General features: G+C 42.0%; 1 protein-coding gene across 2 annotated transcripts in view; it reads left to right on the forward strand.

Moving 5' to 3' along the window:
* ENPP3 (ectonucleotide pyrophosphatase/phosphodiesterase 3) overlaps positions 1 to 12,923 on the forward strand; it is a 75,622-nt gene that overhangs the window by 29,205 nt on the left and 33,494 nt on the right. For both annotated transcript variants that reach the window (XM_087882802.1, XM_034418821.3), the window contains 7 exons: positions 2,387 to 2,506; positions 3,799 to 3,908; positions 5,214 to 5,279; positions 6,335 to 6,407; positions 7,191 to 7,299; positions 7,401 to 7,529; positions 7,863 to 7,894. In XM_087882802.1, coding sequence (XP_087738928.1) covers positions 2,387 to 2,506; positions 3,799 to 3,908; positions 5,214 to 5,279; positions 6,335 to 6,407; positions 7,191 to 7,299; positions 7,401 to 7,529; positions 7,863 to 7,894 — 639 coding nt within the window. The remainder of the gene's footprint in view (positions 1 to 2,386; positions 2,507 to 3,798; positions 3,909 to 5,213; positions 5,280 to 6,334; positions 6,408 to 7,190; positions 7,300 to 7,400; positions 7,530 to 7,862; positions 7,895 to 12,923) is intronic.

Genomic DNA, 12,923 nt, shown 5'->3' on the forward strand with positions numbered 1-12,923 from the left:
CCAATTACTATATAAATTCATCAGTTTCTCACTTAAGTAACTTTACCTTTCATCCTCCTAAATTAGCCCATAGACATATCAATTTATTATTGCATGCTGTTGATTCATACAGTATCATTGGCATCAGTACTGACTTCTATTAGCCTTAAAAGAGCCTTGAGATCAATCTATCATTATTGTACAGAGAAGGAACCAGTAATAAATTATTCCAAGATTCTCGCTTTTGCCAAATGCCAAAGAGATGCTGGAACTTAGGTGGGCAATCCTTTGAGTGGATTAAGAGCTTTAAATATTTAGGAATTAGTTTTTAAACTTCAGGAAGCAAAGATGTCCACCTGGATTATTTATCTCACAATGCACAGATATCTGCATCGACTATTTAACCATTATTTTTCCAGAGGATCACAGTTTATCCTTCCTGCAATTAAGTTGTTTGCAGCTAAAGCCTGAGCACTATTGCTACATGGGACTCAACTGGGAACATATAACAACATGATTAATTTAGAAAGAATTCAAACAAAAAAATTGAGAAGCATTTTCCGGGTTACCAGCAGTTCTTTGGGAAACTGGAGTCAATAAACTTGAATCCAATCTACAATATCCAAAATATATATTTTTACCTACTGGCTAAAACCATACCACAGTTCTAGTGATATAGTTGTATAGTAGTATAGACTGACCCATTTATGCTGGTAGACCATTTCAAATCTTAAAAAACTATCCAAAAGAAACTGAGTCATCATGGCTTTTCGAGTGATGCCTTCTTATGTAAGCCAAGACCACCATACCTGGGCTACAAAAGCAAGATCAAGCAAGATTAATATTAGGGCAAAAGATCTTAGATATAGAATGCCTACCAGAAATTGCTGCTTTTCTCACAATATAATTGTAAACAAAACCAATTTTTAGTGCCTAAACCAGTTTCCTATTCCTTTCACATCATAGTCCCTAATTTCAGGGTAAATGTGATGCTGTAACCTTTGTAAGTACATACCAGTTGCCAAGCATTCAAATTTTGAACACATGACTACAGAGATGCCACATCGGTTGCAAAATTCAATCATAAGTGTTGTGTTCGGCGGCCCCGGCAACCGGGGACGCCACCCCGTGATTGGCCAAGAGGCGTGGCCTCCCTAAAGCGGGAGTATCTGTGGTTGCTGATTGGTTATCGTTTGACAAGCTAAGGAGCATAAATAGGCTGTCAGTTCTCCTCAGCCTGGTTCGTGTTTTCTCAACGCCTGTTGCTGTTTAATAAAGTGTTCTGTTTAAACGCAACCTCGTCCTAATTCATGCCTGAACGAACTATTTAACAATAAATAATTGTTGTAACTTCAAACAGTTGCTAAAACAATGGTTGTATGTCGAGGACTACTTGTATTCATTTCATTGTTGAATTGCTTTCACAGAGCACTTGTGATTAAGGAAGGTTGCGATTTTTAATTATGTGGAAAAACTTTTATGAATGGAGGAACTTCTCCAGCATGACCAGTTGCCTGCTGAACATGGAGGAGGGTGCAAAAAGACTGTGTCATTTGCACACACTGCACTTCTTCTGAATATAATTAGAATATCATCATTTTGTATAATGTCTGTAGGCGGTGTATGTCTTTAAGAAGACATTTAACTTCTGAAAATCTAAAGACTTTCTACTCTTGATGTGTAGCAAAAGTAGAAAGAATAACAGAGTTGGAAAGGATCTTGGAGATCTTCTAGTCCAACCTCTGCTCAAGCGGGACACCCTATACCCGTGATGGCGAACAAGTGGCATGCAGAGCCATTTCTGTGGGCACACCAGCATTGCCCTAGCTCAACTCCAGTATGCATGTGTGCGCTGGCCAGCTGTTTTTTGGGCCTTCCGGGCCCACAAAAAGCCAGGAAATGGGCGATTTCTGGCCTCCGGAGGGCCTCTGGTTGGGTGGGGAAAGCAGTTTTTGCCCTCCCCAGGCTCCATGAAAGCCTCTGGAGCCTGGGAAGAGTGAAAAACAGGCCTACTGGACCCACCGGTAACCTTTTTGCCATCGTGTGCCAAAAGAGGGGGACTGCAGGGGAGTCACGCACTTATGCATGGGTGGGCATAGGGGGCATTGAATTATGGGTGTGGGCACGCGCGTGCACAACCTCCCCCACGTTCCCCCCATTTTTGTCACACGAAGTGTCAGCAGTGCACTCCAATAGCACCAATAGCAATAGCACTTAGACTTATATACCGCTTCACAGTGCTTTACAGCCTTCTCTAAGCTGTTTACAGACTCAGCATATTTGCCCCCAACAATCTGGGTCCTCATTTTACCCACCTTGGAAAGATGGAAGGCTGAGTCAACCTTGATCCCAGAAGAAATGTTAAAAAGCTCATTTATCTGCACTAATATGTATATTTTTTCCTCAGGGCTTGTATCCAGAAACCCACGGCATCATTGACAATAATATATATGACGTACATTTAAATCAGAACTTCTCACTTTCTGGAAGTAACATGAGAAATCCTGCCTGGTGGGGTGGACAACCTGTATGTACCTTTAGTTCTGTTCCTTGGTGTAGATACTGTATACTTGATTTTCCAATAGCAAATTCTATTGTTATATTGAAATAACAGTAATGCAAACAGACTTCACATATAACTTCAAGGCAGCAGGGTGATGCTATGAAGAAGATGTAGTTCCTTAGTAGGGAAACGGAAATAGGGAAGGTCCTTGTGTAAAAAAATCAACGTGGCTTTATAGAATTCAGTTTTGATTGGCCCATAGTAAAGCACATTTAGTTTCTAAAAATTGCTGATGAGTGAGTACAGGCAGTCTTGGATTAAGAATGATTTTAACCAGAATTTGCATTTAAATGGGAACAGATTACCATACCTGTACTTCTGCATATCAGGGATCAACAACAGCATCAAAGTTGTAAGCAAAGTTATTTCTAAAGTTTGAATGTATAAGTTTCATATTTTAAAACTAGGTTATGGGCAAAACTGACTTCCAGCAAAGAGAATCCAATTCAAGAAAAACTCCTTGGAATTCAATCTCTCACCGTCCAAATTTTGGACATATGACTGTTGAGATGCTGCAACCGTTGCAAAGATCAGTCATAAATAACTATTGTAACTTCAGTGAAGGCAAAAATGATCTGACTCAAAATGGTGGACAGCATTTTCCTTCCTTGAGCAGTCAAATTTCTGAAGCTGCACAATACATTCATGAACTCCTGCTGCATGCTGTATTTGATTTAATTCTGTTTTACTTTATTTTAATTTTTATATTGTATGTATTTTAATCTTGGCTGTTCACTGCCCTGAGTCCTTCGGGAGAAGGGCGGTATACAAATTTAATAAACCTTAACCTTAACCTTAACCTTATTAAAAACGCACACACTACTTTGTGATGCTCATGAAAGCATAGCACAGCTTTAACACTTCATTGGTTCAAGGAAGGAGAATGCCATCCACTATTTTGATTCAGATCATGCTGCTAACAACTGTCTGGCATTTTAATTATTGTAACAGGTTAACTCTCTCCCATTTTGTAACAGACAGCCCTATTAGTATCTAGAACAGGGTCCTCAGACTTGGCAGCTTTAAGACTTGTGGACTTCAACTTTCAGAATTCTCCAGCCAGCTATGCTGGCTGGAGAATTCTGGGAGTTGAAGTCCACAAATCTTAAAGCTGCCAAGTTTGGAGACCTCTGTTCTAGAGGTTCTCTTTAAATTTGACATTCTTAATCTGGGGAGTGCCTGTAGAGACCTTGAGACATGAGGTTTTATAGTTTGCTCATTTTTTAAGATACTGATTCTGTGCACACTTCTTGCAGATTTGGCATACAGCAACCTATCAAGGTTTGAAAGCAGCCACCTACTTTTGGCCTGGATCTGAAGTAAAAATAAATGGATCTTACCCAACCATATACAAAGTTTATAACAAGTGAGTTAAAGATGAAAAAAATAAATTGGTTCTATCAGCTACAGATTTCTTTATGGGAATATACTTTTTTAATCAATAGGACACCTGAAGTGCGGGAAAATGTATTACAGTAATGGAAAATTGGTACTAAATTGATGTTTCATTCATTTTACAGTTTCCAAATCATTATTTAGTAAGCCTTTACCAAGAATGATATCCTTGAATGAAGCTCAACTACTAATGATTACACAGACACTGCTGTGGTTGATTTGAATGGGTACTTCATTCATGTAGCCATTGAAGGGAAGTATCTCTTCAAAGATCTGCATGGTCCTTTCCATTCCCACACATTAAATAATGTTGGCATTATGAAATCTTTGTATTATAAATACATAAAGGGAACATATATCAGGCTGGGTTTGAAGAATGTGAGAGGGACACTTTTCATTCTTCTGTCATATGCAACAATTGCCTAAAAGATGGTTGGCACCTTTTTTCAGTCCTCATATTAGCATTAAAATGTTCTGTTGGCTTGAAGGGCATCGGGTAACTGAGAGGGTGTGAGAGAGGCGGCATCTCTCATCTCTGACATCTTGCTGCCTCCTGCTGGTTGAGACATTTTCTCACTCTGCTTAATTGAAGGGTCAGCCTTCAGCTTAAATCTGCTAGGAAAAATACAGCTTCTATTCTACTTTATTCAATGGGCTTTCCATCTCAATACTGACATGCTTATAATTCCAATGTAATTGTTTTATAAATATTGCATGATGTAGAATACTGAATATACTAAGTGGTGATATTATTTTGGTGAGAAATTCATATTTCAGGCCACTGAGGATGGACTCAAAATGTCTCTGGTTTGCTTTGACATTTTAAAACCATTTTTCAGCTCCTTCCTGCCATGTTCTGCTGACCCCATCCCAAACAAGAGGACAGGAGAGCCACATGAGAAGAGTATTTCATGCCTTGAATATTGCAGGAAATTGGAACGGATTATGTTTTTGCTTTGGCCTTTTTTGTATATGTTACTTTTACTCTTACTAGAGTATTTACATTCGATTCATGTTCACATTGCAACACAAAGTCTACCTAGTTGAGGCTTTGCGTTTGCAATTATCAACTTGGTTTTTGTTTTATAAAAGCATTTGTACAGAATGACGTCTGTCGCTCACAAAAAAATTAACCAGTATTTCATAATGGGAAGGTTGGAAAGTGCTGATTGTCTTACTATCAGCATAAAAACATGTTGTTGACGTGTCCACTAAAACAAAGTTCTCCTTGTCGCCCTGATGCTTTCTTTCTAAATAATATTTTTATTTCTTGTAGATCAATTCCATTTGAAACAAGAGTTATGGAGGTGCTAAACTGGCTAGATCTCCCCAAAGCTGAAAGGTAATAGCCACGAAAGCTTATGAAACAAATTCTCTGTTCTTATAAAATGCTAAGCAAGGCAGCTACCATATTTTTCAGAGTATAAGATGCACCTTTACCCCCCCTAAAAGGGGTGAAAATTTAGCTGTATTTTATACACCGAATGTAGCCCTGCCCACCCACTGGTCCCCACCTTTTGGCTTCTGCCTTGCAGCAGTTACCTCCTTGCAAGCAAACAGCAAGGAAAAAACAGCTCCTTTCAGCTTCAGCACAGCCTAATTAGCACAAGTTGATTGGATCAGCCTCCTGACTTTCAGCTGATTTGCTCTTAGCTGTTTTGCACAGGGCTCTGCTGCTTGCTGCAAAGAGGTAAATTGCTGGAGCAGATTTTTTTTCCTTGTGCTAATCAAGCTGTGCTGAAAACAAAAATGAAAGTAAAGCAGGCTGTTTGCTGCAAGGAGGCAAAATTGCACAGAGGCAGAGGCAGAGGAGATTTCTTTTTCTTCTTTTCCTCACCAAAAAGGTAGGTGCGTCTTATAGTCCGGTGCATCTTATACTCCGAAAAATACGGTAATTATATGCTGTCAACTAAGAAGCATGGTTTCACTTACTGTCATCTGCTCCTCCCCCCAATTTTTAAATCTTTAAAAATTAAATGTTGCCATCTTTTTGCATCTCCTCTGAGGTGACTTCAGCTGAACTGCAAAAATCTGCTAATCACTGGATGGCAGAAAGATATACCAAAACCTGTAACCTCCTGCCATCTTGTAGTTATCCAGATTTTTGCCCATTCTTCCATTTCCAGAACTGACACCAGAATGAGAGAAAACAATCCAGGCAGCGTTCTGGTTCTGGGGATGTTTGCTCCAAGTTGTCCTTTGTTTTCAATAATTTCCTCTCCTATTCTTTCTTCTCCTAGCTAGTTCAGTGTTTGATCTGACTCTGAACTTTTAGCTTTAGGAGTGGATAGCAGCCACCATTGAGTTGCAAACTATCTGGGCAACATGTTAGTAATAATGTATCTTTGGGTGAGGTGAATTTTTTTTAAAGTAATGGTCTTTCTTTTTAATCTGCAGGCCAGATTTCTCCACATTGTATATTGAGGAGCCAGATACAACTGGACATAAATTTGGGCCCGTTAGTGCAGAAGTAAGCATCTCTTTTTTCTATCTCTCCCACCCTCATTCTGTATTTAAAGGGGTGGGGCTTAAGTTAAACTTTAGTTGGTATATATCATAGATAAAAGGTAGCAATGACACATGTTCTTTTTCTTTGTTAGACATAAAAATACTAGAAGAATAATATATGTAAAAACTGAGCTGTTCCACGTTAAACACCAAACGGTATTTTTATTGCCTTGTACAGGTAGTCCTTGGCTTACAATAGTTCATTTAGTGACCATTCGAAGTTACAACAGCACGTAAAGTGACATGGCCATTTTTCACCCTTACAACCATTGTATCATCCCCATAGTCAGGTGATCAAAATTCAGACCCTTGGCAACTGAATCATATTTTATAACAGTCTCCGTATTCCTGGGTCATATGATCACCTTTTGTGACCTTCTGACATGCAAAGTGTCAGAATCTGGGGACGCCAGATTCACTTAACAACCTTTTTAGAAACTTAACAACTGAACTGTAACACCTGTAACCCCAAAATGATTTCTTTTTATTATTGTATTGTTTATTGTGATAGACCTGATTGCAACCTTTGATTTAACATGTACGATAAGATGCAGAGGTGGGTTCCACTTACCTTTACTACCGGTTTGCAGTGGAAGCGCATGTGAGAGCAGATTGTCAGTGATGACGTCGGGGCGGGTGGGCGGAGCCTCCCACTGTCATTACTACCGGTTTGCAAGAACAGGACCGAACCTGGAGCAACCCACCACTCATAAGATGCCACTTACCCTTTTTCTCTTTGGCATAGATAATTAAGACTTTACAAAGGGCAGATCAGATCCTGGGAATGTTGATGGAAGGCCTAAAGCAAAGGAATCTGCATAATTGTGTCAATCTTATCCTTCTGGCTGATCATGGTAACATTACTTTATGCTTCACTCTTTTAATAAAGAGCTTTGTCAACCTTGGGAATTCAATATTTGTTCAATTACCTACCATTTTCTTCTCCTTTCTTTAGGCATGGAGGCAATATCCTGTAACCGGGTGGAATACATGGCTGATTATTTTAATACAGTTGATTTTTTTATGTATGAAGGTCCAGCACCTCGTATTCGATCAAAAAATGTTCCAAAAGACTTTTTTACGTGTAAGTTTGGACCACAACTTTATAAAACTGTAGAATTTAAGTGAGAGGCTTTGTAGAACATTCAGTTCTAAGGCATCTTCCTTGCTTAGAGCAATGTCACCTGCCACCCACAAGAGTGGCAAACTACTGAATAATGTAAATGTGGTTTTCAGATGGAAGCTAAAGTCAACAGTTGCAAATACTGTTGGACAGGTATTTTAAAAAGGCTTAATACCTTAAAAATACAACTAATCTGGGTTGGATGCACCATATTTGAAGAAGACAAATTGATAGTTTAATGTTTGAAAGTAATGCATTATACATATAGCATAACATTTCTTTTCTTCCAAACAGTTGATTCTGAAGCAATTGTTAAAAAACTTACAGTGAGTATGTTTTTATTCCTTTTCTTCCTAAAACAATAATAATAATCCAAGCATTTTGTGAAGGCATCACTACTGAAATATAATTTCTTTAGCACATTGTTACTGTTTTCTTTGAGAGAGGCGATGCACAGAACTGAATGAAGGTTATGAACTAATGAAGGTTAGATGAAAGATTCTGAATCTTGCATCGCTTCATAATAGACCTGGCTGTGTTCCGTTCTCATCCCTCTAGGACCAATTTAGATATTGCAGCAATTGAATTCAGCCAGTTAGTCACTGTTCATCTTATATGCCATTATATAGCATTTTCACCAAATGGACGTTGTCCTACCTGAACGTCCCTTTTATGATCGCTGCGCCGCCAATCCTACTCCTGGGACTTTGTACGTTGATTGGATGAAACTGAGTGCCTATAATTCTTTCTGCAGCCTTGGCTCCACCCACTGTGACATTGTCCCGTCAGTCTTTTTCACGAAGCAAATATCAACATGGACACCAACTCTTCTTCAGGAACAGCAATTCAAAGGCCAACCTCGAAAGAGATATTGCCAACGCTGCAGAGAAAAGAAAACAAAAAACACACCACCCACAGCAGTAATGGTCGGCCAAAGGGTGGGCCGGATTGGCGGCGCAGCGATCATAAAAGGGACGTTCAAGTAGGACAACATCCATTTTCCTGACTCACTGCGCCGCCAATCCTACTCCTGGGACATGCCCAAGTTCATCGACTCCCTGGGAGTGGCCGACACCATTCGCTGACCATGGGTGGATATTACCGATTGCAGTACACGTCTGCCAAAGGCAGCATCCGCAGAAGCAAAGGTATCCAAACGATAGTGGCGAACAAAAAAGATATTGAAGACCAAGTCACCGCCTTACAAATGTCTTCAATAGACGCCTGGGTAGCCCATGCCGCTGAAGTAGCCGCACTACGGGTTGAATGCGGTACAATGCCACCCGGGATTGATACTCCTTGCAAATGGTACGCTTTTGAAATACAAGCTTTAAGCCACCGTCCCACTGTATGAGAAGAATCCTTCTGCCCCATTGACGATGGTAAAAAAGACCCTAATAATGCCTCCATTCGTCTAAAGGAAGCTGTACGTTTAATATAACGTCATAGGGCTCTACGGACATCTAACGTATGCCACCTTCTTTCTAGTGGATGGTGTGGGTCAGGACAAAAATCGGGGAGAACAATTTCTTGGCCTCTATGAAATCTAGAGTTCACTTTAGGTATAAAGGTTGTGTCTAGATGGAGAACGACCCTATCCGGGAAAAATATACATAGGTCCGGACGAATAGACATTGCAGCCATCTCCGAAACTCGCTGAGCCGAAGTCACTGCCAGAAGAAATGCCATCTTCAGAGACAAATATCGTAAGGAAACTGAAGCCAAAGGTTCAAACGGTTCGGACGTAAGAGCCTGTAGAACTAATGTCAAATCCCACGTGGGAAAATGGTGTATCACAGGTGGGGACAAATTGACTGCCCCCCGCAAAAAGGCTTTAATCTTCGGATCCTGAGAAAGCGGTTGGCAACTGTCACCGATCAATACAGTAGTCAAAGCCGCCACTTGGTGGCGAAGTGTAGAGGGCGATAAACTCTTGTCCAGTCCAGATTGTAGGAATTGCAGAATTTCTGAAATTGTGGTCGAAGTAGGATCTACATGCTTGGTAAGGCACCATTGGGCAAAGGAGTTCCAGGATGCATTATAAATTCATATAGTTGAAGAGCGCCTGGCTGCTTGAATAGTTGAGATAATGTTTGATGGAATATTATCCTTTTTTAAGATGATACGTTCAAGTGCCAAACGGCCAACTTTAACCAACCTGGTTCTGGATGTCGAATGGTTCCTTGCACCAGGACAATCTGGTCTTGGGGAATTCACCAAGGTGCTTCCACCGAAAGATCCTTCAGATCTGTGAACCACGTCCTCCATGGCCAATATGGTGCTACCAGTAGAAGATCGGCTCTTTCCAACAATATCTTCTGAATAACCTGTGGTAAAATTGGGATTGGAGGAAAGGCGTAAAGTAGACCCTTCGGCCAAGGACACCGAAGGGTGTTGTGACCTTCTGTGGCTTGAGACGGAAACCTGGTGAAGTACCTGGGAACGTGAGTGTTCCGAGCACTCACGAAGTGGTCTGCAATCAGTGTTCTGAACTTGATGGAAAGACTCCGAAACAGTTGGGGATGTAACTGCCACTCTGAGGGATCTAGATGTTCCCTGCTGAGATAATCTGCCTGTAAGTTGTTGGTGCCGGAAATATGTTCTGCTTTTAATGATAGTACATTCTCTTCCGCCCAAGCCATGAGACGTTCCGTTTCTGCCATTAGATCTCTGGAACGTGTGCCTCCTTGTCTGTTGACATGGGCCTTTGTGGCCATATTGTCTGTCAGAATCATAATGTGCTTGTTGAGCACATGTGGTTGGAAGTCCAGTAATGGCAGTCGTACTGCTTGGAGCTCTAATCAATTGATACTGTGTCGGAGATCGAGCAGAGACCATGTGCCCTGCGTAATGTGTGAGTCCAGGTGGGCTCCCCAGCCATGAAGACTGGCATCCGTCGTTATGGTGACTCGATCCGGTTCCAGAAAGACAGTTCCTCATTGTAGAGCAGTGGACTCCCACCACTGCAGCGATTTCTTGACTCTGACTGGAACTACTACCTTGTCCAGAGAGTCTGCCTGTCCTGTCCGTTGGCATGGTAGTAGGAACCATTGCAGTTGGCGAGAATGACGACAAGCCCACGGCACTATTTGTATGCAGGAAATGAACTTTCCCAACAGTTGGGATAGCAGTAAGACAGTCACTTTTGTTTGAAGAATCACCTGTCTGACCAGGTCCCGGATACCTGAAAATCTGGTGACAGGAAAATCATCCCTTGAAGAGAATCTATAACAGAGCCTAGATTGAGAATACGTGACATTGGACTCAAATGGCTCTTGGGAATGTTGAGGACAAATCCGTGGCACTGTAAGGCCTGAAGTACCAACTGTCTGTCCTTGTCTGCTTGTGCCTTGGACGATGACAGGATTAAAATATCATCCAGATAACAGACCATATGGATGGAATGCTCTCGCACCAACGCCGCTAGAGCCGCGAGAATTTTCGTGAATGTCCGCGGTGCTGACGATAGACCAAATGGCATGGCCCTGTATTGAAAATGGCGCTCTTTGAAGGCAAAGCGGAGAAATCGTCTGTGATCTGGATGAATAGGCACATGAAGATATGCCTCTTTTTATGTCCACCGTTTGCATCAAGTCCCCACGTCGAATGCATGCTAAAATCGTTCGGAGCGAATGCATTTTGAAATGTCGATATAAAATGAAGAGGTTCAGTTCCTTGAGGTTGAGAATACCCCTCCAACCCCCCGAACTTTTGGATACCAGGAACAGTACCGAATAGAAGCCGGTCCGAAGTTGATCATTGGCAACCGGTTCTATCGACTCTATGTCCAGTAAGTGTTGAATTTCAAGTGACATGAGATGATGTTTCTGGGGATCCTCTGACCTGGGACACGGAATGAATCGATCCAGAGGGGGGGAGGTGAATTCCAATTTGAGGCCATATGTGATAGTGTGAAGAATCCAGGCATCTGTGGAGGTGGTTTCCCACTGATGGTAAAATGCCTGAAGCCTGCCCCCCACCGGAAGGCGGGACGGAAAGTCATTTGCCTCGACGGAAGGATTGTGAACCAGAGCCACGGAAGGGCCTTCTGAAACTGGTCTGGTGTCTTTTGCGGTCACGAAAGGTAGATCGACCGGAAGAGGAGAAATATCCCTGACCATAACTCCTGTTGAAATAGGACCTGCTGGCCCCGGAATCGGATCGAAAGGGCTGCCGGCCATAAGGTGAAGATCTGTGATCCGGTCTCCTATATGATGTAGAAAGAATCTTCCTCTTATCACGGCCCTCTACCAGAACGGGATCCACAGCTGCTCCAAAAAGTGAAGACCCCTTGAAGGGTGCAGCCGTGAGCCTCCATTTAGACTTTGTGTCAGCCCGCCAATGGCGAAGCCACAACAAACGGCGAGAAATGACAGAAGAAGTGAGGGCCCGTGAAGCAAATTTCGCTGCATCTAATGATGCATCAGCCGAAAATTCAGCTGCAGCAATCAGTTTGGTTATATCTTGTTGTATTCTGGCCTCCTCTAGGGGCACCCTGTCTCTTAATTGGCGAAGCCATATAAGGGATGCCCAGGGCCGGATTTAGATGAAAAGAGGCCCTAGGCTATTCCACTTATGAGGCCCTTTCACCTATAGTGAAAGTGTAATTTTAATTTTGCTAACAATTTGAATGTAGGCCCCTCTTGATCTTGAGGCCCTAGGCTGAAGCCTAGTTAGCCTATAGGAAAATCCGGCCCTGGGGATGCCCTATTAAAAAATGAGGCAGAAGTGGCCACTGGAATTGTCCATGCAGCCGCTTGATGTGTTTTCCTACACGACATCTCAGCTCGTTTGTCCTCCATTCTCAAACCTTCTCCAACATCACCAGCCAAAACAGAGGAGGAGATGAGACTAGCTACAGGATCATCTACCGAAGGTAGTTGCAACAAAGCCTCCAGGTCAGGAGCTGCACAATACATTCGTTTGTTGTGACCAGAAGGGCCAGAAAGAGAACCAGGACAGTCCCAAGGGCGTTGGATCACCTGAGAGAATAAATCCGGAAATCGAATGTAATCATGCTCAGGTTGAAGCATTTTAAACAAAGAATCAGAAATATTAGGTTTTTCCTGTGAAGAAGAAACTGGGTCGATTACCTTGCTCATGTTAGTGGCCACCTTAGCCTTATGCAGCAAGGAAGTAAAAAGAGCAGGTCTGAACAGTCCCGGAAAGGCAGGTTTGTCAGACAGAGATTCATCATCCTCAGACATATCAAAGTCATCAAAATAGTCGTCATCAGGTTCAAAGCCCTCTACGCCCTGATGGGTAGTAGCAGACTTAGACGTAGAAGGGTTGGCCACTGAGACAGAATGCGTTGTTTTTGTTGGTGGCACAGGTAAAGAAGTCATTGTACTATGT

The sequence above is a fragment of the Pantherophis guttatus genome, chromosome 1 (assembly GCF_059756535.1).
Source record: "Pantherophis guttatus breed Tessera chromosome 1, ASM5975653v1, whole genome shotgun sequence".
In the NCBI taxonomy this organism is placed as follows: domain Eukaryota; kingdom Metazoa; phylum Chordata; class Lepidosauria; order Squamata; family Colubridae; genus Pantherophis; species Pantherophis guttatus.